Below are 26,489 nucleotides of genomic sequence, written 5' to 3'. Positions count from 1 at the left end.
CTCCCTAGTATGTCTGAGCCTGAGCTCCCTGCCTCAGTTTGCACTGATCAGAAGCCTGGGCTAAAACCAGCCTAGCCTCCAGAAAAGGCAGACAACCCACCAGGAATGTGGAAATCTAACAGTTGGGTTTCTATTCTATGATGGGTTTCTATTCAGCTTTAAAACCTTGTGGTCTTCTTGGACCCTATCTTGCTCCCTCCATCCCATATCCAGGGCCATTCGTGTCACCCTGTCCTGATCATGACAAAAGGCATTTCCTCTAGTTGGTGCCTCCTTCCCCATTCCTATCACTAACAAGCTCAGCTCAGGGCCCAAAGTACCCTACTCCAGACTGGTGCTCTTCCTCACCCTTGTCCAATTCATCGTGCCCACCAAAAACAAACTGATAGTCTAAACATAAAATACCCACATCATGCCACTAAACCTATGGTCTCTACTGCAGACCAGAAAATTCTACAAGCCTGGCATTAAAACCTCCAGGCTGGCTTCACGCACCTTCTCAGCTTTACATTCCACTTCCTACGACTCCCACACCTTCCAATCTTTGTCTCTACCTACATATCAAGTCACCACCCCTTGTGAAGATCTTGAAACTCACCAGCCTTTGCAATTGTACTCCCACAGTTTCTCCCTTACCAGGATATCAACCTGCTAAATCCCATCCCCCTTTCTTTAACCTACCTAAGATTTCTCAAATCTTACCCTCAAGTATTCCCTGAACAAATCGGATAGCCACTCTGGACACCATGCTGTTCTTCACATGCCAAGCACATTCCTGGCTCAGAGTCTTTGCTCATTTTCTTGTATACCTTGTCTAAAATCTTCTTCCCCCAGATACATTTCATTTCTCTGCTCAGATGGCATTAACCACAGAGGTTCTCATGACCTCCCACTGCACCTATGCCCTTATCATACTTCATTTCTCTTCCAAGCAGTTACCCCTGACATATGATATTCATATATTTACTTACTGTCTATCTCTCACCACCAGAACATACACTTCATGAGGGAAGGGATTTGATCTATCTTGCTCTGTGCTGAATCCCCCAGGCCTAGAAGTGTTTGGTATACAATAGGAACTTAATATATATTTGTGGGATGAATGTATGAATAAAGTTCTCCTTCACCTTTGAAATTCCCTAGTGTTATCACCTGAAAGCTTCCCTGGTGGCTCAGATATTAAAAGAATCTGCCTCCAATGTAGGAGATGCAGGTTCCATCCCTGGATCAGAAAGATCCCCTGGAGAAGGGAATGGCTACTCATTCCAGTATTCTTGCTGGGAAATCCCATGGACAGAGGAGCCTAACAGGCTACAGTCCATGGGATCACAAAGAGTTGGACATGATTGAGCGACTAATACACACACACAAAATGTTGTCACCTACAGGACTCATAATAGCTTGTCTTGATTTGTTTTTTTTTTTTCCTTAATTACTCTAAATAGTGAGTATCTCAAAGGCACAAACCACATATTATTCATTTCCACAAATATTTACCAAGGGCCTACTGTGTGCCAGACCCTGTACACCTCAAGGACTTTGGACTATTGGAAAGAGCACTGGACAGGTCAAAGGTTAGTCCTGGCTCTACCACTAGTTGAGTGACCCAAGACAAATCCATCTTCCTCCCTGGGCCTCAGTTTCTTTACATATAAAATGAGGAGAGTTACATTATCTCTAGCATCTGTAACACTTGGACCCAGCCCAGTGCCTTAGACACCATAGGTACTCAGCAAATATTTGATTTCTTTGTTGCTGATTCTCCTGTTACACAAGAATCTGAGTTGTCTTGGAACACAGTTCAGACATGACAAGTAAAAGTTTAAGTCCCACTTCCTTCTCTGACTCCATGAGCAACTTCATTCTAATGCTTGTGATATAGAGAGGATGATGCACCATATTTGAAGCTGGAAAATATGAATTTTGACCAACGCCATTTACTTGGTTTACTTTGCAACCTTGAACAAGCAATTTCTGAACCTTAGTCTCCTCTCCCATAAAACAGCCATACTGACCTTCTCATAGCTCTTCAAAGGCACCACGTGCCTTCCTGCCCCGGGACCTTTTTAATGTTCCCTCTGCTTGGAAAGTTCTTTGCCCTTTCTTAGCTGGACTAACTTCTTATCTTCAGGGCTCAGTATAAACTTGCTTTTTGAAGGAATGTATTCCCTATCCACTCCACTTGCCCCTGGTGCAATCTTACTGCAATTATCTCAATTGCTCACCTCATTTATTTACTGTTCATCTCTAGGAGTGTAAGCACCATAAAGGTAAGAACTGTGTCTGTTTTGTTTATATTTCTCAGCGCTTGGATAAGCGCGTGGTTCAGAAGTATCCAATAAATATTTTTAAGGAAGAATGTACAAACTAATGCATCCAGGAGCACTAATACCTCCGGACAGCTTTTCAGTTCCTTCAGAGAAAGAGCCAATAAACATTACTGCACTCTAAGATCTTTCACAAGTTTCTGAGAATCAAAGTTCAAGACAGGGAACCGACATTACCTAGAAGTTAAAAAAAAATTAGAAATCATTTGAGATGAAGAAACTCTGGAAGCTAAAAAACAAAGGTAAAACACGAAGAGACAGGCAGCATGTCTACCCCTAGCCCTCTTTCTCCAGAAGCCTATTATCAAGAATAAGGAGAAAATGCCATGCTCCCATGGTGAGGAAGTGACCCACTGGTGGCCTGCTCCTTGTATTCAGGATGGAGGAAGTGACTGTCCACAAGCTGAAAGCCAGGAAGCAGGGGGCAGATATCCAGGACAGTCTCCCTCCGCCACTATTCCCTCCTGTCAGCTCTAGAAAGCTTCTGGATGCTGACCCTGGTCGACCTAGAGGATGGGCCACCCACACAGGTGGCTGGGAAACAGTAAGGTCCTGGTGCTGGGGGACAGACAAGGAGGGCAGGAAGCTGCAGGGTGGTGTGAGGTGATGGGGAGGGGACTGCAGGCCCAGCCAACCTAACCCTGAAGCTACCCTTCACCCTTAGATACTTCCTTTTAGGAGGTGTTGGCCCACATTCCTCTCTGCTCTCAGAGGGACCCCGTGAGGGCCCCGGGGCGGGGGCCTACTTGCCCCAGAAAGATGCACTCTCCCTATCTTCCATCGCTTCCTAAACCCCCAAGGAGCCCACACTGCTTACTTCCTCAAAGAATCCGAACGCCCAGGAGACCGACCGCAACATACCCGCCAGAAGCCTTGGATCCCATGGGGAAAGCCATTCTCTCCGCAATTTTCCACAGAAAACCCATTACCCGGGAAAACTCTCCATTCCCTCAGAACTGCCTCAAACTCTGAGGTTCCCGTGCTCTCCATGTTCCCTCAAACCCCTCACTCTAAGGAAACCCGAGCTCCTCAGCTTCCAGAGTTTTAATATGAGGGCCTGTGGCCCCTAGGGCCACAGAAAAAGATGCTCCCCGGCATTCCCCCCCTCAGGGACTTCAGCTCGCGGGAAACCGACCCACTCCGCTAGCCCCCCACTTCTCGCGAGCCCTCTTCCCCGCCCCCCACAACCTCCGAGTCTTCGGGGAGCGCTGCGCTCACTCGCCAAATTATCCCTCAGAGGAGCGGGGACCACAAAGACAGAAACCCCCGAGAGGTCGCCAGCTCCCCTCAGGCGCCCCGAGCCCAGGACAGGACGACGCGGCCCTTTCTTACCTGCCTGCGCCGCCATGGTCCCGGAGGCGCGGAAATGAGGAGGAGACCGCTGCCACACCAGCTCGGCGAAGCTCCCGCCGCCGCCTCAGGCGCGGGAGGACCTCAGCCCCGGGCGCGAGCGGGTTGCACCGCTTACGGCGCCCGGTGAGGACCAAACCCACACCTGGAACGGGGCCCGCCCGCCGACGCCCCGCCCAGCCGAGGCCAGGCCCCGCCCCCTGACTCGGCTCTGTGGCAGCCCTAGCGCCCCCTAGCGCTAGAGGCGCCCGCCTTGGGTGCCCGAACTGGTGAGGGCGATTCAGAGCAGGCCTGAGACCTAACTCAGAGGACCCTCTACCCATTTTAAGGATGAAGAAAAGAGGGCTAAAGGGTCAAGTTTGACTACCTCAAAATGAGCTGAGCTGGAATGCGAACACAGGCTCTTAATCTCCAGTTCAAAGCTCTTTTCAGTAGAGCAAGAATCAATATGAATCTGGAGAAACCAGGTTTACCCCTCAAATAGCTTTGGGGAGGGTGGTGGAGGGTGAGCTTTTCTTAGAAGCTTCCGGCTCAGAGAAGTCACTTGTCTAGAAGCAAGCTCACACTCGGTGGCAGATCCTTAGCAAGCCAAGTATGTACATAAATGACTCCGAAACACCAGATCTTCCAGTGGAAATATACCTGTGGTCTGGATTCACCCTTTTCGGATTCCTCTTTGTAGAGAAGAGCCCTGGACCAGGATTTAGGACAACAGACTGGTTTCTGGCAGCCACTACCTGGCTGATGGCCACTTCCCTCACTGGATTTGGTTCCCTGTGTGATGAAGGGTTGACCACATCAGCTGGTCCCTGAGGTCCTTCCTGTCTGATTCTCTTGTGCTGGGTCTTTTCTTAGATCAGATTTAGGTCATGAGAAAGTGTACAAATGACAAGGAAGGGACAGGAAGGGGGCCCAAGGAAATGAATCAGGACACTCCCACCAATGACGAAGTTCATCCCACTGACTCCAGTCCCAGCAAAGGTGAGCACAGTTCTCTTCCCTCTTGCCCTAACCATGTAGTCCAAACCAGATGCAGGTCAGATGGGCCACTGATGTCCTGAGTGTGAAGAAAGTGCTGAGGGGCAGTGGCGGAGATATGTCTGACTTCTGTTAGTTCCTGGGAAACTTCTTCAGCAGCTGGCTTTAGTGTCTGAGGAAATCTCTGCTCTGATATAGTAAAGACGAAACTGTGTGTTAAGTTAAAGTGATGGGGATCCAGGGAACTCTCCTGACAAGCCACCTCAGGGCTAGACAAAAGGCACGGGACTTTTATTTGTCCTGCACATGGAAGAGGTTACACTATATTTTCCCAGACACCCAGGCACTGGCAGCCTTGGAATCAAGACCCCTGGGAGGCTTTCCCTCTCCCTCTGCCCCAAAGCAAGGTACCCAGGTCTGTTTCATCTCCTTCCTCACTCTCTCTCCCTTCTTTCCCATCTCAAACCTCATGGTCTTCACCCACTGGGAGTGAGGGGATAAACAACTCCCCCAAGTTGCCCCCTGGGAAGCTGAGGGAACTCTGAGAAACACAAGTTAAAATGGAAAGGAAGAGAACAGCAGTCTATAGAAATGATATAACCCAGAGAAAGCTTTTCAACATGGACACAAAAAACATTTCAAAAGCACTGAACTCAAAGGGAGTTCTAGAAGGCAGAAAAGACCTGTGTGTGCAGAGAGAAGGCCCCTTGCGTTTCTGGTACCAAGTCAACTGTCCAGTTTGACTACATGACCATGGCTTGGTCAGTCCTTGAGGCCAGATACTGCTGACTGACTCACGATCAACTCTCTGGGCCGACAGAAATGGAAACCCGGGCCCTAACACCAGCTTAAGGTGCAAGAAGCTCTGCCATCCTGAGGGAACTGGTCTACTGGTCAACAGCCAGACACTCCGTGTCATTTCCATGTGCTTCAAACCAAATCAGTCTAGGATCTCTAATCTCCTCTCCCTGAATCATCCTACCTAAAATGGACTGATGAATCATCCAGAGTTACGCTTCTGTCACCTCTCTGCTCAAAAACCTGTGATAGCTCTCCACTGCCTACAAAGTAACAGCCAAACCAGGCCCTCACGAGCTAACCACATCTCACCCTAAAGCCTTCTCTTCCTACTCCCGTCTCCCCAGGACTCTGCTTCTTCCTGAACGCATTCTGCCCCAGTGCCATTCTGCCATGCCTACAGCCACCAGCTGTGCCCACTGACCCCACTGCTCCCCATGTCCTCTGTAGTTCTGTTGTCCCATTCTGCCAGAAGTGCAGTCTTGTTTCTAAACTCTTAACACATTGTTATTTTCAAGTATATCATTTTGCAACCCCTGTGAACTAATCTAAATCTGCACTGTCCAGTGTGGTAGCCACTAGCCATATGTGAGATTTTAAATTAAGATTAAAAATTCAGTTCTTCAGGCCACTAGCAACATTTCAGGAGACTGACAGCCACCCATGGCTAGCAATTACTGTGTTGCACAGCGCAGAGAACATCTAGACAGTGACCAGGAAAGGCTGCTAACATCACAAAGAGGGACTACCAGACATTATGTGTCTCCTGATATGATGCAGCAAGTATACACCACCACTTATGACACAGTCTTACAAAACAAACAAAAAATAAAGCCTGAATCTGGCCAAGTCTCTAGACTTAACAACCAACTTACAGGAAATACAAGCGTAAGTAGACTTGGTTAATACCATGGTGATGCGAACAGCAAAAGTGAAGCCGCAGAAAACTCAACAGGACAAATGAACTGGTTTCCTTAACAAATAAACCCCAAGGGAAAGAAAAGAGATGGAAAAGGACCATACAGATATAATAGAGACTTAAGACATCCAATACCAATGTATGGGTCTATTTTGGATCTCAACAGACTATACGAAAAAGTTATGAGACAACTAGGAAGATTTGAACAATGATTAGATACATGATATTAAGGAAGTACCATTAATTTTTAAAGGTACATGAAAAGTATTTTAGTTTTAAAAAAATCATTATTGAGATGCACATTGAAATACTTAATTGATGGGCTATGACTAGAATTTGCTTCCAAACAGTGTTCTAACAGGACAAATGAATTGGAGAGGAAGTGTGAGCGTGGGGATAAATTAAGGCTGGACCTGTGTTGACGGTTACTGGGGCTGGCAGACTGCTCCATGGAGGCTTTACTGTCCTGTTCTTCTGTGCTTTGTTTCCTTTTCTTACTGGGTTTATCAACTCCTAGAGCTCCCTTATCTTCAAATTTTCTACTACATCTTGACACTATTCAACTTGGTAACTCTGAGGTCAAAGTTTAAGAGGGTGAAGAGAGCTCCTTTCAGAGGGATGACCTATAGCTCTGATGTGCTGGGGAGCCTGAGGCTGGGCCAGGTTTGTAATCCCACCGTCTTCCAAGGAACTCCACAGAGCAGCACGGCCCCTGCTCAAGGTGGAGGGCACGGCTGGAGGACAAGACAGCCTGCCTCGTCAAGGAACATGGAGAGACATGCTGACACTCAACAACCCAATTTTCCTCAAGGCTCTTTCGGGCCACAAGCCAGGCTCCATTGTGGCAGCCTGCAAGCTTCAGATTTCCACACACTTATCAGAACTGGGTCTGCCTGCCAGACAGGTCACAACTTGGGTGGGGCTGTCTATGAAACCAGGCCTCCAACCTAAGCTTCTCATTTCTAATTATCCACAGGTGTTTGAAGACTTCCATCCTCAGTTTAACATTCCTGAGGACACAAAGGTGCTTTGAAGAGGCCAGACCAGCGTGATGAGTCCCCAGCCTATACCCCCACTCCCCTGACACAGAAACTCCACAGCTCACAGTTATGTAAAACCATTTGTTTAATTCTAAATCAAATCACTTTCACAACAATGAAAATTAGTGACTGGTCAAGGTGTGCCACTGTACACGGTCTTGTTTTCTGATAGGTGGCAGGAGGGGCTGGGGACCAAGAACATAAAACACACACAGAAGAAAGGAAAACTGCCTCGGCAGAGAGGCGCCGTGGTGAGCCTGTGGGGGATGGGGGTGGGGGAGTGGTGGAAGGGGGCTCCCTGTCGGGGCTGGGCCAGCAGTCCCAAGTCGGCTCTCCTGCCCCAACTCCTGGCAGAGGGCAAGTGGGGACCTGCAAGGTTCAAGATTAGCACAGGGCCAACCTGGCTTTTCTAAGTTTCCTGGGATGCCTTTGCTGGTGGAGCTCTCCTGGGCTCACTCCACTTCACTGACGGGTCCAAATTATTTGTCTTCCTACCTGCAACCCTTCTTTCTTTAACCTTTCTTCTGCAGACCCATTTCTGTTGGATCCATCCAACTGAAGTCCTCTTGCCCATCACTAGGTGGGGCCATCGCACTGAGAAACTTCAGGGGGCCTCACACTTTGGGTATTTCCAGAGGTGAGAAAAAGAGCACTCTTCTGTGGGCGCCCAGAGAATGTTTAAAATCCATCAGGCACACTGTAAAGCAGGTGGCTTATTCCTACCAAATGGGCTCGGTAAATGAACCACCTATTCAATACTTGTGTTTTGTCAGTTTGAACACTGAGCTCTGGCATTGAAAGGTACGGGGCTGGGGAAGGGGGCTGCAGTGAAGAGGGCAGAGGGCCTCCCTCATCTTCCTCCAGGTCTCGGTTTCCACAGGCTGTGCAGAGCCGTATCTGGAACACACACTAGGTGGGGCTCTCAACTGGGGTAAACCCAGGAGCAGTGTGGACCGGTGAAGGGAGAGAGCCCCAGAGTAAATCCACCTCCCCCCATCCCGAGGGTCTCTCCTGCAAGAGACTAGATTTCTAGGAAGAAGCCAGACCAGCAGAGCGAGATCCATCCCACCCGGTAAGCTGGCTTGCTGCCGGCACCACTCTTCCTCAATCAGATTCAGAGTGAAAATCAGATCAAGGGCTGGGGACGAATGGCTTCCCTGGACGTTTCCAGGGGAAGGTTTCCACGGGAAGACTGCATCCTCTTATCATGCTGAGGCTCCTGGTCTCTGCGCCCGGCTCTACAAAACACCAGGGGCTCTGGAGGTGCGTGCTCCCCTGGTTTTAGCACACACACAGAAGGTCTTGGAGCCATACCAAAATCAGAGTCACATGCCGGTCTCCCCCTCCCTGCCTCTTCATTAAGGACAATCTGGCTTCTGAGGAGAGTGGTCTTCAACATGCTGCTGGGATGACTCAACACGGCCCCCTAGTATCCTCTGGGGGGTCTGGGAGAGGATGCACCCAGAGCTTCTGCGGCCTTTGGGATGGCTGCTTGTTCAATCCTTTCTGCACCCGAGCTCGGAACCCCACCTGAGTTCCACAGCAGATCTTTCCTAAGATGCAGTCGGTCCCGGGCTCGGCAATCACCTGGGTTGGTGCCCCCGAGCAGGAGGCAGATGTGCACCGTTCTGGAGGGTAAGGTGATGGGCAACCACATGTCTCTGCAGGTAATCTACGTCAGGAAATCAGGAGGTCATTCAGGCCACTCTGGAGCCGAAGACATTGAACAAGGCCCAGAGGCAATATATCTTTGGGTCTCCGGTGAGTTCATGAATCAACCCCAGCTCCAGCTGCTGCAATTAGGTTCTTAATAGAACGGCAATTTCATGCATGTCTGCGGAGGAGGAAGAGGAGGAAACAGGACAGAACAGGACTGGGATGTGGCAGGGGAACCTCTCTGTTCAAGGAGTCCCACTGACTTCAGAGGCCACTCACCAAGGGGTATTTAAAGAGATGGAAGGAAGTTCCCATACTGGGCTCACCCCTTTGTCTTTGTAATGTTAACTCTGGGGGAAACTGGACAGTTCCTTTTCTCCTGCTTCTCCCCTGTGTGGAGTCGACCTGCTGAGCTGGCTGGAACCGGATTTCATGGTGTAACCAGTGAGAGACGGACTCGATGCCAAGGCCTGAGGTTACAGCAGGGTGTTTACAGCAGTGGCCAGACTCCAGGGTCCTCAACGGCTGGTCTTGAGTCCCAAAACTCTGATGGAGAAGCAAGACTCCTTGATGTGTCACTAACCCCACTGATTCCAGGGGTCAGGATTAGCCAGGAAGTCAAACATCAAGAGTGGGGGTGGCGAGTCACCGGTCCAGCGGCCCTGCCGTGGGTGTGGGCCGGGAGCCCAGCATTAGGCAATCAACAGCCAGAACATGATCACCAGGGCCACAAACAGGAAGAGGCGTGAGAGGAACTGCTCGTCCACGTACTGGGGCGTTCCTGGGACAGCTGGAGGGACACAAGGGAGGGGAGAGGCTGTGAGAATGCTACAGCTGTGCACACTGCCCGCTGGGGTCAGAAGTCCAGAGCATCAACCTTCGTCTCTTTACAAGAGAATCCTGCTACACTAAAAATATTTCCAACCCCAAATAATATCAGACAAAACAAAATTAGAATTATTTGAAAAATGTGGAATCATGTAACAATGAGGATAAAAGTCTCCAGTTTATCCTAAGAGGGTTTTTGCCTGCAGGTGCACATAAAATAGGAAAGTCTAAGAGGAAGAAAAGAAAAGCTGTGATCTGTTAAGTATCTGATGTATGCTGTTGAGTGTACACATTACGGCCTGGTAGGTATTTTTATCCCATTTTGTGTAACAAGAACTGAAGCACAGGTATGAGGGGACCTTCCCAACATCTCAAGGTCCATGAGCTGGTGGAGACCCCGCAGCTGTGCTCTCAGCCTCTGCACACCATCTCCGGGTTCTGGCACTGGTGAGTCAGGAGGTGTTTCACGGAGCCCCGTGTGGGGTGCCTTCCTTTTTCAGAGGCAAGAATGAGCACCCAGACAGACAAGACGACCTGTCTCCCTTAGTGCATAGCAGGCTCGGGGCAAAAGTGGGCTGAGAGCCTGGGTCTCCACTCCTCTCCACTCTGAGAAAAGCTACTATACAGAGCTCCTCCTCCTGCCTGTGGGGCAAGGAGTTAGGAGAATCTCCATCCCAGATGGGCAAACTGTACCCAACACAACAGGGAAAACCGCCTGTGACTGGGGCAGGGGGGTGGAGTGGCCCAAGGGCAGCCTGGCTGTGCGCCTGGGAAGCCCAGGTGAGACTGGGCCAGGCTGGATGGAACCGTGCTGCCAGGCAGGCGCCTGCTCCTCCCAGGGCCCTGACTGGCTCCTTTGGAGCACAGCACACCCGGCGCTGCGGGACCTCTCTCCTCTGCTGAAACAGCAGATGGACAGAGGAGAGACTTCTGGGGTGGAGGAAGTCAGGAAGGCCAGTCCCCAGATTGTGTGGTGCTGCGTTCCTCCCCAGTGAGGCACTCTGGTGGAGTCAGGCAGGCTGGAAGGCAACAAAGACTCATGGATTGTCTGCCACGTGCCAAGCACCAGGATGGAGGTACGAGAAGAATGGACAGCTCAGGAGAGGCTCCTGTCCTGAGAGTGTGAGCTCCTGGTCCGGAACCATGCACTGTGCCCTGCACACCGGAGGCCCCAGTGAGCACGGGCTCCACTCAGTGGCCTTGGCAGCTCCAGGGTCATGATCCAGGCCCGGGCATCAGACTGTAACAGAGCCCAGGGCATCTACCTCGCCACCCTGCCCGACACTGAACGAGCTGGCACGCAAGCTAGCTAAAGGGAGAAAGGCAGAAGCAGGTGGCAGACCCAGGCAGAGTTCCCAAAGGGCTGGGACTTAGGACCAGCCCCATGTGTGTCCTGGGGGAAAATGGCCAAAGATGCTAGTAATCGAGAGGTCCTGACTCCATGCAGTCTCCCTGCCCTCCCCGCCCCCAATGGTCAAAGGTGAGGCGTATGTGCCCAGGATGATGCTTCTACTCAGCTGGTACAGTTTATCTCTTTTCATTTTAGGGGCATGGGAAATATCTTGGGAACCACTACTGAGCGTTTTCTGGTTTGTAAAATGGAGCTGATTGCACCCCCATCCCACGGGCTCATTGGGAGGACCCCGAGTTTATGATGGAAAGCATTCTGAACATGCCTAACACTTGGTAAGTGTGCAGTGTCATGACCAGGACTACCAGTAATCTGGAAAGAGTTTAGCACATTTTGAAAAGCCTGATTATCCATGTAGTAACATACATATTGTGCAATTCCAAGGAGTCCACAAGAAAAATTACCAAGAGAACAGGGTCTTACCTGGAGGAGGCCTCCCATCATTTATGTTAAATGCTGTGGCAAAGATGCCAAAGGGAAAGGCCCCAATTCCAAAAGACATCTGGAAGCCACCATCTCCGAATCCAAACCCTTGGAATCCCTGTGTGGAAGAGACGCAATTCAGAACCAGCAGGTTTCTCCCCTACTTGTCACATGTCACCTTACTTACGTGTGGCACCTCCCACCCTCTTTTCCTCCCATCTCAACCCCAAGGCAGAGGAGCTCTGCTCTTCTGCCCTTCCAGGTGGCCCAGCTAAGGAGCTGTGAATGCCAGAAAGGGCTGGCTCTGGCCCAAAGTAGAACTCTCTGCTGATGCATGTGAGGGTTCTCAGAGCTCCAGGGATTCTTTCCCAGAGTCCCACACTAGCCAGAAAACTCTTCATGCTTTGTAACAGCCGGAGTGGCAATAACCCCCATGCCCAATTACAAAGGAACATAGAACAAGCTACACACTATCTGTAACAGCAATAGAAAGTGGAACCGTAATCAGCCAACAATGGAGACTATGATCACAATTTCCATACCTCCTCCCAGAGAACATTACGGTGACTATGCAGGAACACAGAAAGACTCTTGTGACAAGTTATCAGATGAAACTGTTTGAACACCATGATCACAGGTACAAGACAATACGTACACAGGTGGAAAAGATATGGGTAAGTATTTTCCCTCAAATTTTTCTTTTAATATTGTCACAGAGAATTTTAAAACTTCAAAACACCTTTTCTCCTGATTATAAAAGTAATATATGCTGGCTATGAGAAATTCACATATTGTAAGAATAAATGACATAGAAGTCAGAGGTCTCCTTGTTCACCCTCCACTTCATAACTCCTGCCTGCAATGATCACTGCCAGCAGTCTGGTATCATCCTCAGCTTTTCTCTCTATAATGTGTTCTACCCGGCATCATCTTTCACATGAAAAGATTCGGCAGGAACTGCAATACTGTAAATAGGTTAACTCCTATTTTCTAAGGGCCAACTTTGTGCTGGGCATCAAGTGAAGTACTGGGACACTCAAATCACATTTAATTCTTACATCAGCATCACCCACATTCACAGATGACCAAACCAAGGCTCAGAGGTGAAATAACTTGACCAAGGTCACACAGCTGCTAAGGGGTAGAGTTTAGATCTGAAACTAGATCAATAATACGGTTTGAAAATCCATGCTTTTTTTCTTTTTTAATATTTGGCTACACCAGGTCTGTGCTAGTTGTGGCATGTGGGATCCAGTCCCTGACTAGGGATGGAACCTGGGCCCCCTGCCTTGGGAGCTCAGAGTTTTAGCCACTGAACCACCAGCGAAGTCCCAAAGCATATTGTTTTAATTTTATTTTTTTGGCAGCACTGAGCAGCATTTGGGATCTTAGTTTCCTGACCAGGGATCGATCCTGAGCCCCCTGTAATGGAAGTGCAGAGTCTTAATCACGTGGACCCCTCTTCCCCCTCCATGTTCTTAATTACTGTGCACATCTTAAAAAAACTCTCCTCCTCTGCATCCATGGGTAGATCCTTAGAACAAATGATTTTAAAATAATTTTAATAAGAAAAATTGTTGGGCTAACTGCTCTTCACAAACAGCTGACCGGCTGCACTTGTGAGCCTTTCGAAGGTCATGGAAGTGGCCGCCCCCATCCCTACTGAGCGTAGCCTGGCACCAGCTCTGAACTTCCTGCTGGACCGCACTACCCATAAAGCCTAACAGCCGATTTTGATAAGATGTTCAGGGAAGAAAACAACTGGTTTCCATATCCTTGGTACAGAAAAGCCTCCGACTCAGAACCAGCCTGGTAGAGTCTGAGGGCTCCTGGGATCAAGGCTGCCTCACCTAGAAAGATGCAACTGTTTCATCAGGAACCACCACCTCATTCAGGGCCAGCCCAAGGACTGGCCCTCCAGCCCCACTTCCAGCAACACCTCTGCAACCCCACAAGTCCTCACAGGCTTCTGCTCCTGGGGCAGAGCAGGCAAAGCCTGACTGGCGGCTGTGAGTGGCGCTGGTCAACGTCAGAGGTACATCTCAGTTTTCACAGCCAGGGCCTCCGCCTTCCTGGGGCCTCGGATTACTGTGTTAGGAGCAATGCTCTGCTGGGAACCAAAGCCTGGGATGGTTAACGTGGGGTCATCTGGTAGTCAAGAGCCAGGACTTCAATACAAGCCTGGTCTAGGTTTCAGCTTTGTGTGGCCCCGGACAAGTCACTTCACAAGCCTCAGTTTTCTCTTTTGTTCAGTGCGTTGATGTAAGGTTTAAATAAGATCATACATATAAAGCCTTAACATACAGTTCTTTGCATATAATAATCATTCATCAAGTGTTCACTGCTGTTACTAAGATCCTCATTCTGAAAGCAACTAAAAGGTCCTTCAATGAAAAAAAAAACAAATTATAATGCATCAAAATTCAATGAAATAAGTATTTTTTATTATCATTAAAACTAATAAAGAGGACATGAAGAACATTATGGAAAATATTGTCAAAATTAAATTTTAGCACTGGTAATCAGCTATACCCCAATACAAAATAAAAAATTTAAAATTAAACAATTTTCTTGAAGAAGAAAGCAGAATACTAATGGCTACATAAAAATATACATACACAAGCACACAGACGAAAAGATGGGGAAATGAAATATACTTGTTTTGTGCACATTTAAATGTGCAAATTTTTAATCCAGTAACTCTACTAAGAATTTATCCCAGTAATCATGAACCTGCAAAAAAGTTATAAATTCATCAGAGGGGGAATTCTCTAGTGGTCCAGCAGTTTAGACTCGGTGCTTTCACTGTCGAGGGCCTGGGTTCAATCCCTGGTTGGGGAACTAAGATCCTACAAGCTGGCTGTGCAGTGTGGCCAAAAAAAAAATTCACCAGAGTATTTTTTAAATATAAAAAAGAAAAGGAAGCAGTTAGATATCCATTCAATCCAAAGGATTAAATAAATTACATTAAGTCCATGTGATCACTTAAATGGCCATGAAGTAAAATATTACTGATGCAAAATCTCAAGATACATCATTACAAATCCCTCCCTCTCTGAGGATATTTCTCATTGTATTGTGCTTCACAGACACTGTGTTTTTTACAAATGGAAGGTTATGGCAACCCTGCATTAAGTAAGTCTAAAGGCACCATTTTTCCAACACCATTTGTTTGATTTATCCTATTTTGCTAATTCTCGCAGTATTCCAGACTTGTTCATTATTAGACTTGTTATGGTGATCTACGATCAGTAATCTCTGGTGTTACCACTACTAAGACTTGCTGAAGGTTTTGATGATAGCATTTTTTAGCAATAAAGTATTTCTTAATTGAAGTATATACTTTTTTTGGCCATAATTTAATTTACTGTCTAAAAATTATGTCTGCTTATTACACGTTTAATAGACTATACTGCAAACATAACTTTTATACGCACTGGGAACACCAAAAAAATTGTGTGACTTGCTTTACTGTGATACTCACTCTACTGTGGCAGTCTGGAACGGAACCTGAAATATCTCCCAGAGCTGCCTATGAACTCCACAGACGCAGGGATCTTTAGTATGTTCACTATGTACATCACCAGTGCCTAGATTGATGCCCAGCATACAGAAGGCATTAAATAAAATTTTAAAAAGAAATATTTTTAAAAATAAATTTTTTAATTTAAAAAGAAAGAATACAATTTTAAAAGGTGGTTACAAAACAGGAGCCAAATGCCATAAAAATAAAAATATATGTATACAAACAGATCTATCTGTAAAAGATACACACACAAATCTATAAAGTTTGTGTACACAGATAATTATAGAAAAATAGAAAAGTAAACAGACCAAAATGTTTCCAGTGGTTATCTCTGGATGGTGTGATTATAAGTTATTTTCTCCCCTCTTTTCCTTTCTGTATTTTGCAAATTTCCCTTTACTTTTGTAATCAAGGAGAAATAGTGTAGGGCCAAGAGGGAAACTTCTAAAGTCAGGGGCTCATTTCAAGAAGGTTTGTTCTAGAATTTTCCTTACCCCCCTGTTCTCCGGCTCTGGCCTCTGTCCTTGAGGACGGGGAGGGGTCTTCTCTCTGAAACAGAAACGGTGTAAAGTCAGTCCATTAGGAAACGCTTTGATCTGTTTCCTGAGTGGGGGAGCCCTTCACCAAAAAGGTCAAGGCCAGGGCCCCTTTTCGTGCCATGCACATGAACCAATGCCCAGTCAGATCAACTATCAACTCTGTGCTACCTGCAATTGCCTTTCCCTAGTGTGTAGCCTGGTGGGCTGCAGTCCATGGGGTAGCTACGAGTTGGACATGACTGAGCGACCTCACTTTCACTTTTCACTTTCATGCACTGGAGAAGGAAATGGCAACCCACTCCAGTGTTCTTGCCTTGAGAATCCCAGGGACGGGGGAGCCTGGTGGGCTGCCGTCTATGGGGTCGCACAGAGTAGGACACGACTGAAGCGACTTAGCAGCAGCAGCAACAACGGCAGCAGTGTGTAGAAAACCAGAGAGAAAATCCACTTGCTACAAGATGCTCATCAGATTGCTCTTGGCTTACTCCTCTAATAGAGAGCTGGACCCAGACTGGTTATGACTGCCAGTGGGTCACTGTGTCAAAAACCCAAAATCCAAACTGGAACAGAAGATGGCTTGTCAGCAGAGAGGGCTGAGATTCAGGGTCTCTCTGTTCCACCCCATCACCTTCAGCTTTATGTCCCACTACTCTTGGGCAAGTACTTTGCTCATTACCCATCAGGCAGCAGGCTATGACAGACACCACTTCTGAAGTGCTTGTGGGTTAAAGGGGCTGTAAAATATCACACTACTGTGTAGAAGGCACTTCTTTAATGGAGGTGCCAACTGAATGGAGCAGGGTGCAAGCACCTAATGTGGGGAGGAAAGGGGGCTTCAAGGAGGAGGTGACTTTAGGGCTGCTCATTAAAGATGGAGAATTTATAGAGGAGGAGCGGGGAGTTGAGCAGGACCAACAGGATAGAAAGGGCAAAGGGACAATAAATACAAAGGCTCATGAAGGTAAAAGGGTAAGTGTGTCCCTTAAGGGAAGGCCAGTGTGTCTGGGTACAGGGTATGCTGGAGTGGGGTGGAAGGTTAAGAGACACTGCAGGAGTTTGGGGCGAGGGGGTGGGGGGGGAGAGAGAGAGAGAGAGAGAGAGTGTGTGTGTATGTGTGTGTGTGTCTATGTGTGTGCCTATGTGTGTGTGATGCTGGAAGAGATAGAGTGTGTGGGGGAGGAGCTGCAGGAAGAGAGTGTGTTTATGTGTGTGTGTGCGTGTGCACGCACCACACCATGCAGGCTCTCAGTACTTGTGTCTACAGCATGCCAGACCTGCTCATGCCTCCATCTCCAGAAATCTCAGACCCCAGAAAGTCTCCCAATCCCGTTTCCTCCCCCTGACTCTCTACATCACTGCTACAGCCACCGCCCTCCCTGCAGATCCTCCCGCTGGATACCCTGCTTCCCAGGCTCCCTCACAGCACTCTGCACACCTGCGGTGGTGGAGTCCGGCGTGCTGCCCAGCACATGACCAGCCCACGAGCAGGTGCTCAGAGCACGTCTGTTACAGCCCAGCAAGTGGCAACCTGGCTCCGCTCCCCTCCTGGCTGACTCCCATCTGGATCTCAAGCGTCTGGAAACTGAGGGTCTCTAAGCACCTACTAAAGGGTGGGGGTGAGGGGTGCTGAATGGAAGTGAGTATGTGTCCACGGGGAGCAGTAAGAGGGGCCCCATGGACTCACCTGGGGTCCTGCTGCCCAGTGCTGCCCCTGCCATAGAGCGGGATGACCTTGTCGCGGCTGATGCCAGCTTTGCAAACTGGACACACCTGTCTGTTAGGTCTCGTCTCCAACCACTGCAAGCAGGAGAGAAAAGTGCATGAAGGGCGGAAGCCCACCAGGGTGGTCTGTCAGAGCCAGCAGAGGACCAGAGGTCTCACACTGGAAACATGAACACCAGCAAGGAACATCGCAAGGAACCCAAGTCTCTCATCCTGCACCTGGCACTTGATAAATATTTACTAGTGGTGCAATCAAAATTGCCTTTAAATGCTATCATAATTAAACAGGCTTTTTAATGCTTCGTTCTCTCACGGGGCTTCCCAGCAGGAAGAAACTGCAGGCCTGGAGCTGTGTCAAGAGGTCTGACAGACCCAGTCTCAGGTTAGGCTGCAGATATAACAAGGGCTTCCCAGGTGTCACAGTGGCAAAGAATCCACCTGCCAAGCCGGAGATGTAGGTTTGATCCCTGGGTGGGGAAGATCCTCCGAGAAGAAAATGGCAACCCACTCCAGTATTCTTGCCTGGGAAATTCCAGACAGAGGAGCCTGGCGGGCTATAGACCATGGAATTGCAAAGATTCAGACGTAACTGAGCACGCACATGTAAGTATAACAAACTTTATTTTTCTTTTTGGCCATGCCATGTGTTATGTAGGATCTCAGTTTCCCGACCAGGGATTGAATCTCCACCCCCTGCATTGGGAGCACAGAGTTTTAACTATCGGACCCCAGGGAAGTCCCAAAATAACAAACTTTAAATCTCCACCTCCTCAACAGGCCTCCTCAACAGGTCAATTGTATGATCCTGACAGTCATATTTTTCTGTTTCTTACTTTTACAGCATTTCCTCAACAACTATGTACCTTAGTCATCAGTATCTAGACATAAACTGACCATTTTCTGGTTATTTACTATGTGCTAAGGATAGATTTTTCTTATTATCTAAATTTGCTTAGTGTTTTTTAATGCATTTCCATTAATTTGTGCATTCAACTACTTCTTTCAAAATTAAAAACAACAATCCCATTTTGAGTTTTCTAGGTCCTTTCCCTGGTTGTATTAAAATAATTTTAGTTTTCTCAAAAACAAAATTAAAATAAAAATACATTACGTTAGTGTCTTTGTAGACATTAGATACTGATTTATAATCTCTCTCTCTATACATATACACACACATACATACACACTCAATATTTATCTTAAAGCATAAATTGTACCTTTAGACACAATGATACGTCATTTATCACACAAATGTGAATCTAGAATTTCAGGGCAAGGAGAACGCAGCATCTGACGGTTTTATACCCTACTGCCTTTATTTTACTGTCAAAGGCGTGAGAATGTGCTACGTGCTCTCTATCGATTTAGAACAGACGTGCTCTACCAGGTTCCACTGGGGTCAGAATGCACAGCCTGGAAACGCAGTGGAAAGCCCTCTCGCTTCCTCTGCTTCTCCCGTTCAGATTCTGAGGCTCCAGCGGTCTGGAACTTCTAACCTCCCTCTACATTCCCAAGCCACCTACGAGTACAGGGCTTGACTGCCAACAACCATGGAGACTGTCAGCCAGCAGCGATTATTCACAGCCAGCCATCAATGCCAGGCCCCGCTCTGTCCCACCAAGCAGGCGCCTGGGTCTTGGAGAAGACTTACCAACTGGTTTTCATAATAATCAAATGCTGGGAAAACAGACTTTTTCATAGAAGCTCTCCATTGAGACGAAAAGAGTTCTCCCCTTCCTAGTATTTTCAAGGCCTTTAAGGCTAGAAAGAGTGCTGATATGATGGGAGGTACTTTTTATAGAAACACAATCTCAACAATAAAATCTAACATACAATCACATCCAATCTGATTTACACATGAGGGAATGAGACCCAGAGAGGAGCAGCTTGCCAAAGCCACAAAGGCCACTGGCAGCAGTCAGGAGCACCCTGCCTGGGACGCCACTGACCTCTTGTTTCATCAAGTGGCTGTCAGCAGGCAGGTGAATACACAGGGTTAGGGGGAACACAGGCAAATGAGCCCACAAGCAGGGGAGATTGCAGCTGCTGACAGCAGTCTCCTGAGACCAGGGGTGTCTTGTGCAACCACAGCTGATGAAAGACAAAGTAAAATGCAATGCATCTTACCTGATGTAAACACGGCCAACTGCAAGAGTCCCCAGGGCAAGCATTCATCAAGGAGAAAGAGAAAGGGGGAAAGGTAAAAAAATGATTTCGTTAACAGAAACACTGGGTGTGGTGGGAGCAGAGAAAGGGGCAACAGGACTGAACTGTGGAGTACTGCAACCCACTGAGAGCCTGTGGGGACTGATGGTATCAGAAATTAGGAGAGACTGAGCTAAAGCCACAGAGGAAGAGAAGCAATGGGGACAAGACCCGAGTCTCTACCCTCGGAGTCCCACTACTTATGAAGATCCCCAGGCTCCAGACCCTCCCCAAACCAGCTTCTCTACAAATCGACCTCTGGGGGGGTTACGACCTCTGAAGGAAACCAACGAAAGCTAAGGATCCTCCGTGCAGGGAAATTCACGGGGGCATCCTCACACACACGCACGTGCACACATGTCCTATTTTAGACTCAACTTCAGTGGGTTCACAGCCTCCTCAGGCCCACAAGGAAGGTGGGATCTAGACCCAATTTAACAAAATCTTCAGGCTGTTCTCAGCCCTGAGAGCTCTGCAGGCAGGAAGCAGCTTAAAAGTTCAACGGCACGGTAAAGACATCGTGAAATAATGGAAAGACGGGGACACTGCTTGGCAGAAAGGTCTACATTCAGCTTAGGGAGAGACTGCTGCCTGATTTCTCATTTTACAAATGAAGAAACCAAACTCTGAAACATGAAACCACTTGCCTGTGGCACCAGGACTAAAACAGAAGTCTGGGCTTCCCTGGCGCAGTGGTAAAGAACCCTCCTGCCAATGCAGGAGACATGGGTTCAATCCCTGATCTGGGAAGACTCCACATGCCACAGAACAACTGAGCTCGTGCACTACAACTACTGAAGCCTGAGCACCCTACACCCTGCCATCTGCAACACGAGAAACCACTGCAACAAGAGGCCTACAAGCTGCAACGAGAGGAAAACCTGCTCAGCAGCGGAGATTCAGCACAGTCAAAAACAAACAAAACAGAAGTCTTCTGGCTTCCAGTTTCCTGTCCCTCTGCTGCCCAGCACTGGGTGCAGGAGACATTTACAGAACTGAAGGAAAAGTTACTCTACCTCCAGATTTATTCTTTCTCTCTTCATTCATTCATCCACTCAACCAACAAACACTTGGTGCATGCCTACCAAGCGCTAGGACAGTAGAAAACGCAGACGCAACGTATCTCCTCTGGACTCAGACGATAATTCCTTTCCCAATTACTGAACTTTACCCTCATAACCCAGAACACAAAACCTCCCTGGACATAACAGACACCTGACTCCAACGTTAACCCTGCAACTTCATTCCCAACAGAGCAGAGGGCACCCCAAATTGTGGCAGCTCTCCAGTGGCAACTTCCCTCACAGGCTGCAGGGGAGAAGACAGGGTGCCTCTCCAGGAAAAATTCTGGATTCTAACAATGATGGTCACTCCCAGGCATTAAACAACCACTGTGTGCCAGGCTATGGCTGAATGACTATTCCTGTTTCCATGTCACTCAACAGTCGTCACACTAACATTCGAGGCAACTGTCTCCACTTCACAGACAAGGAAGCTGGGGTTCAGAGCGAGGACAGCAGATTTGCTTGGGGACAAACCACTAGGGTTGGAAGCATTTGTTTCATTTTTGAATGTGTTCTTTCCAATGGTACCCTGACTGAATTCTTAATTTTTTAAAATCTTGGTTTTATGATACCTCAGTCACAAAACTAGAGTATCTTCAATTTCTAAGAGAGGGCTGATGACAAACAGTTCTTGCATAAAACTTAATCATCAAAGCAAGAGCCTCCAAAAAAAAATCGCTAATAAATTTATCCTTTTCCCTGTTGCCAATTTAAACTTACTGACACGTTATTTAAATGACCCTTTCTTCACACCACTCCTCTGCTCAAAAATATTCAACAGCTCCATGTTCTGCTTAATCAAATCTAGGTTTGACAATCTAGCCCAATCCTCCTCTAACCCTCTTGCTTCTAATACTTCCTTGCCCACACAGCAGCTTCAGGTGTCACATGAACCTGACCATGCAAACCGCCTGCCTCGGGCGGCACGCTCTGCACCTTACCTGGCTGGCACTCTCATCCCTCTCGTTTCCCCAATTTAACCCTCAGGGTCCAGCTCAAAAGCAAGAGCAAAAAAATAAATCAATAAAATCTTGACATTCACCCAGATTCTCAGAGCCAGGAGGGGCTTCTATAAGCACCAAGGCTAAAATGGACACGGACTCTGCCACTTCATTTGGATATACGTAAAATATGGTAACAAACATCAGGATCACAGCTAAAACATAACATTTCTACATGCTCTTCTAAGTCACTGAATGCTCCCAAACAACCCTATAAAATGAAGCACTGTGTGTGGAAGCACCTTGCCCACGGTCACTCAGGAGGAAAGTGGTGGAGTCAGGATTCAGGGCAAGGTCCTTGCTCAGGGCCATTGCACTGTAACTGCCTCTTGGCTCAGTGCAGCAAGTGGGCATGGAGTGGTGCTCACTAAATGGTGAGCACTGTCACTTCAGGGATGGGGTCAGGGAGCCCAGGGTGGGGACAGGACCTGTCCAAGGTCACTCAGTTTATCAGCAGCACAGCGGGGATGAGAACCCAGGTCTCCTGCCTTTGGGCCTGAGTATATCAGGACCCAAATGCTCCAAAACTGTCCAGGGCCACAAGCTTTTTAGACTTGGCACATGTGCCCCAGAAGAACGGAAGGGTACTGACCAGAAGAGGTGGCCGCACAGGCTGATGACGGCGTCCTTGGCTGTGTCCAGGCAGATGTTGCACTCAAACGTGCTGTCCTGGCCCCCGCTCTCACCAGCGCCGTTGCTGCTGCCACTGGGCCCCCCCGCACTGGAGCTGTCCGGGGACGCAGGGGCTGAGGGCCCCTTGCTTGCCATCCTTGGCCGTCAGCAAGCTCGGGGTGAAGACTCTCCCCAGGGAAATCTGAAAGGCAGAGACATGATTGCCCGTTTCTGCAGCCCACTCTCTGTGCCCCGCTCCACACCAACACCCCCATCTTCTCTCACGTCTGGAAATTCAGATTATGACTGAACCCTTGAGACTTCCTAGAAGTGGCAGAGGGTGGCAGTCGTGGGGTGTTAGCCAGACAAAAATGACTCAGAAACTTTCCGTGAATGTAGCCCAGAATGGACCACGTAAATAACAGCACACAAGAAGAAGACAGCCTCCACTGGAACCAGGACCCCGTCTCAGTGTATTTCCATTCTCCCGGGGAACTGCCCAAGTGATAAATACACGCTCAATCAGACTGAAAGTTCACAGGCAGTGCTCATAACTATGGACGGCCTCTATGCTGGTGGGTGAGTCTGCTCAAGCCAGAGGATTGTGACCAGCACACACCAGAATACAAAGAAAACCCTGGAACTGTGAAAGGTTAGGAAGCTGGCAAGGACAAAAAGTCATCTGGTCCAACATTTTCCACACTGCCATCTTTTGCATTTTCCCTTCTGCTAAGCTGGAATCCTATCTACCTTATTTTGTCTAAGTCTACCAACTTTCAATAAAGAGAAGGCTATATCCATGCTGAAAATAGAAAATCAGTATCACCTACCGTAAGTAAAAAATAAATATAAACATAATGAAGGAAAAGCTTTTACCCCTCAGGAAAACTGCAGCATGAGACCTCTTGGCTGACTAATGGATGCGGGGCTGAGGCTGGGACTCCTGACACAGTCTGTATTCACTCCACCACTGCACCACCACAGACCAAGCTGGGCACCACACGCGGGGAGAAACAGACCACCGTTCATGACCACCTCCAGTTCAAAGATCCACCAGGAGTTGAACAAGAACAAGCATGAGAACACCACCAAAGGATACCCAGAAATTCTAGCTGCAGAGTAAGAATTGGTCACCTCAGAAATTCCAAGGGGGAAATGCTAGCTGACTACCAGTCAGAGAATCAGAGGCTTGGATGCTGGTCACAGTTGAGCCTCCAGCTTGCTTATAGTGGTTACAAGACCACTTGCTAGGTGGTCTTGAAACCCTCCCTTCTCCTCTCTGGGCCACGGTTTCCTCATCTGTAAACTGAGGCACTGGACTCCATGGTCTCCAGGTGCCCTCTCCTGCTCTGAGACTGCTGCGGCAGGCCATCCCACTCACTCTCTCCAGCGCAGGTAGGCCCACCACAAGTCTGGGACTCACCCCTGGAGCAACAGAAGACCTCCCTGATTTCAGCTTCCAGGGTACCAAGAGATAAGGACCAAAAGGCCACAGTCCCTTCAGGCCCAGGGCCTTCCTACACACCACGGACTTGGAACTCAGCGTCCACGAGCACCCCTCACCACGACAGCAGCTCAGTGACTTGAGCAGGGAGAGGCAGCCAGCTCAGCACCACTTTTTCACTCAGTTACATCATTTTACATAATGTCCCAGAAGAGCAGCTGGCTGCCAGCAGCACAGCACTGTTCTGGCCTCTGCTCCAGGTCTTCCCTGTGGTCCAGGGCTTCCTCCTCTCCACAAGTCTGCTCTCTTCTTCACAGCATGGAGCCTGTCTGTGAGGGCCCCATTATGGCCTTTCTTTGTCATTCCAACTCAAGCACCCTGACATGTGTGTTTCTTAAAAAAAAAAAAAAAATTATTTTAAAATTAAGGACTATATGTACAGATGTGGAAAGACAACCTTCAGTCAGGTTCACTGATGGATCTTAATGACAGTCGCCTGATGTGATGCAACAGGAAGCACACAGCACCAATAACAAAGTGTCCTTGCCCTAAAACACAGACTCTAATCAAGTCTGTAAAACAAATGACCATTTTCAGAAAATACGGGGCACAGAGGCATGTGTTAAACAACTCCAGGGAGCTGCAATCAGCAAATTCAGAATGTAGGAGTTTCTACAGGACAAGTAACCAAAGTTCTCCAGAAAATAAACAGCGCAGAGTTATAAACTGAGACTTGAGACACACCAGCCACTGGCAGCAGGTGGGTCTCACTGGAACCAGATTCACACAAACCACCTGCTCAAAGACGTTTGTGAGATGGCTGACAAAAACCGACTCAGCCTGGGCATTAGTTTATATTAAAGAATTACTGTTACTTTTATTGGTTGTGATAATGGCATATTTAAATTTTTTTCACCTGCTAGATATGTACAATTAAGTCTTTATGAAGGAATGAGAAAATGTTTGGGACCTGCTTTAAAGTACTCGAGGGGGAAAAGTGAAAGTGGAAAAAAAAGATGAAACAAGAACAAGGAAGTTGATGTTGCAGCTGGATGATGAATGCGGATTCATCGCATTATTTATGTGTGCTTGAAAATCTTCCATAATAAAAGGTACTTTACAAAGAGGTCAGGCTGCAGGAGAGTATAAGTTTATTTAGGTGAGAAAAAATAGATTATATAAATGAGTGTACATCCACACATTCACAAAGAAAATGTCTACACCGCACATACTATAAACTATCAACAGTCATTTCTGGGATTAGGAGGGCTGGGGAACTTTGCAGGTGGGGGTCAGAGGTCCTCCCTGTTTATAATACTGACATTTTTACCTGTATTCTAAAGTCAGACAATAACAATGCCCTTAAAAAACTTTTTCCCTGATGTTTCACTTCCCAAACCTGAGAGTTCTGAGCTGAAGTCCTGGCTCCACACTGACCAGCCGTGTAAAGGCCTGTGAGTAAAAGCCTTGATGGCTTGAGTATCTCACCAGAAAAATGAAAATGTCACACCTCCTACAGGCTGCTAAGGTGGCCGTATGAGATAACACAGTGACTTGTAGGAGCCTCCAAGGTAGGAGGGGGCTGCTGCTGTGGGGAGATGCACATACACCCACTGCCCCCAACTCACTGCCCTCTCCACTCACTGGCCCTACAAGGCTCCACACAGCACATTTCCTACAGAGGCCTAAGGGGACAATCGGGGTCATGGCAGGTGGCAGGGTAGGAATGGCCAGGGGACAGTGACAGGTCACCTCAGAGTTTGCAGGGAATAGCAGTCCTGCAGCAGGCCAGGCACTGGGACAGGCCGGCATGTGCCGACTCTAGGTAGACCGTATCACTTTCATTCTAATTCTTAGCAGACTGATCACGTGGTCCCTACCTAAGCTCTAGAGCTTCATCCCAGTAGGCACTCAAATATTTGCTGAGTGAGCGGGTACAGACACACATAACTGGTTTCAGTCAACTCCCAGGCCGGCCGCTCACACAAGCTCTCTCTGCAACGTACCCTGGGCCCCATCCCCAGAGCCTCCTCTCCCCACCTCCTGCCTTCCCTCAGGCACAGGAGCCTCACTGCACCAGGCCCTTCCCCGGGTCCATTCACTGAGCACCTGCAGAACACGATGTGGACAGAGCCTCTGGGACACTGGTCTAGAGAACAGAGGGCCCTGTCAGCTCAGGAACCAGATAGAGTAGAGAGGAAGTAGACCCCGGGCATATGTGCGCTGCCATCCTGCTGAAAGCTGGCCTGGTCCCCGGAAGGCCTCGACTTAGACCTGACCACAGAGGAGCCCTGCAGCAGTCCATTGTGTGCCCTTGTCCCTACCCCTACCGTTCTTCACTCCTGATCTGAACGCACTTTCCAGTTTTCAAAGCACATTCACATCTACTACCACTTCTGACTCTCACTCCACTTTACAGAGGACATCAGGCCAGAGATGTCAGAGGACCTGCCCAAGGTCAGGCCACTACACATGTAATAATTCTGTGCCCGATTCTGACTTTCCAACACATCAGCACTCTTTCCACTCTTACCTGTTGCCCCTTTAACATGCAGCATTACAAAATTAAACATCTGGTCTTTGCTTTTCCTCAAATGTATTCCTCTAACTTTTTTGTTCTTTGCAGTGATTGCAAAGCAAACTCAC

General features: G+C 48.2%; 2 protein-coding genes across 4 annotated transcripts in view; both read right to left on the bottom strand.

Moving 5' to 3' along the window:
• Positions 1-3,846, bottom strand: part of LIMK2 (LIM domain kinase 2) — a 54,588-nt gene extending 50,742 nt beyond the window's left edge. The window contains exon 1 of the mRNA XM_061385415.1: positions 3,660-3,846. Coding sequence (XP_061241399.1) covers positions 3,660-3,675 — 16 coding nt within the window. The 5' untranslated portion in view covers positions 3,676-3,846. The remainder of the gene's footprint in view (positions 1-3,659) is intronic.
• Positions 3,847-7,479: 3,633 nt separating this feature from the next.
• The window catches only part of RNF185 (ring finger protein 185), a 30,145-nt gene continuing 11,135 nt past the window's right edge, over positions 7,480-26,489 (bottom strand). For 2 of the 3 annotated variants that reach the window (XM_061385418.1, XM_061385419.1), the window contains exons 2-7: positions 22,380-22,601; positions 19,645-19,663; positions 17,480-17,592; positions 15,751-15,805; positions 11,731-11,848; positions 7,480-9,858 (exon numbers count right to left, since the gene is read on the bottom strand). In XM_061385418.1, coding sequence (XP_061241402.1) covers positions 9,761-9,858; positions 11,731-11,848; positions 15,751-15,805; positions 17,480-17,592; positions 19,645-19,663; positions 22,380-22,555 — 579 coding nt within the window. In that variant the 5' untranslated portion in view covers positions 22,556-22,601 and the 3' untranslated portion in view covers positions 7,480-9,760. Of the gene's footprint in view, positions 9,859-11,730; positions 11,849-15,750; positions 15,806-17,479; positions 17,593-19,644; positions 19,664-22,379; positions 22,602-23,822; positions 25,870-26,489 lie in introns of those variants that run through there. The other variant, XM_061385420.1, reaches the window with a different exon arrangement.

The sequence above is a fragment of the Bos javanicus genome, chromosome 17, assembly GCF_032452875.1.
Source record: "Bos javanicus breed banteng chromosome 17, ARS-OSU_banteng_1.0, whole genome shotgun sequence".
Taxonomy (NCBI): Eukaryota; Metazoa; Chordata; class Mammalia; order Artiodactyla; family Bovidae; genus Bos; species Bos javanicus.
Note: the sequence above shows the minus strand (reverse complement) of the source record. Positions and strands in the feature narration are given on the sequence as shown.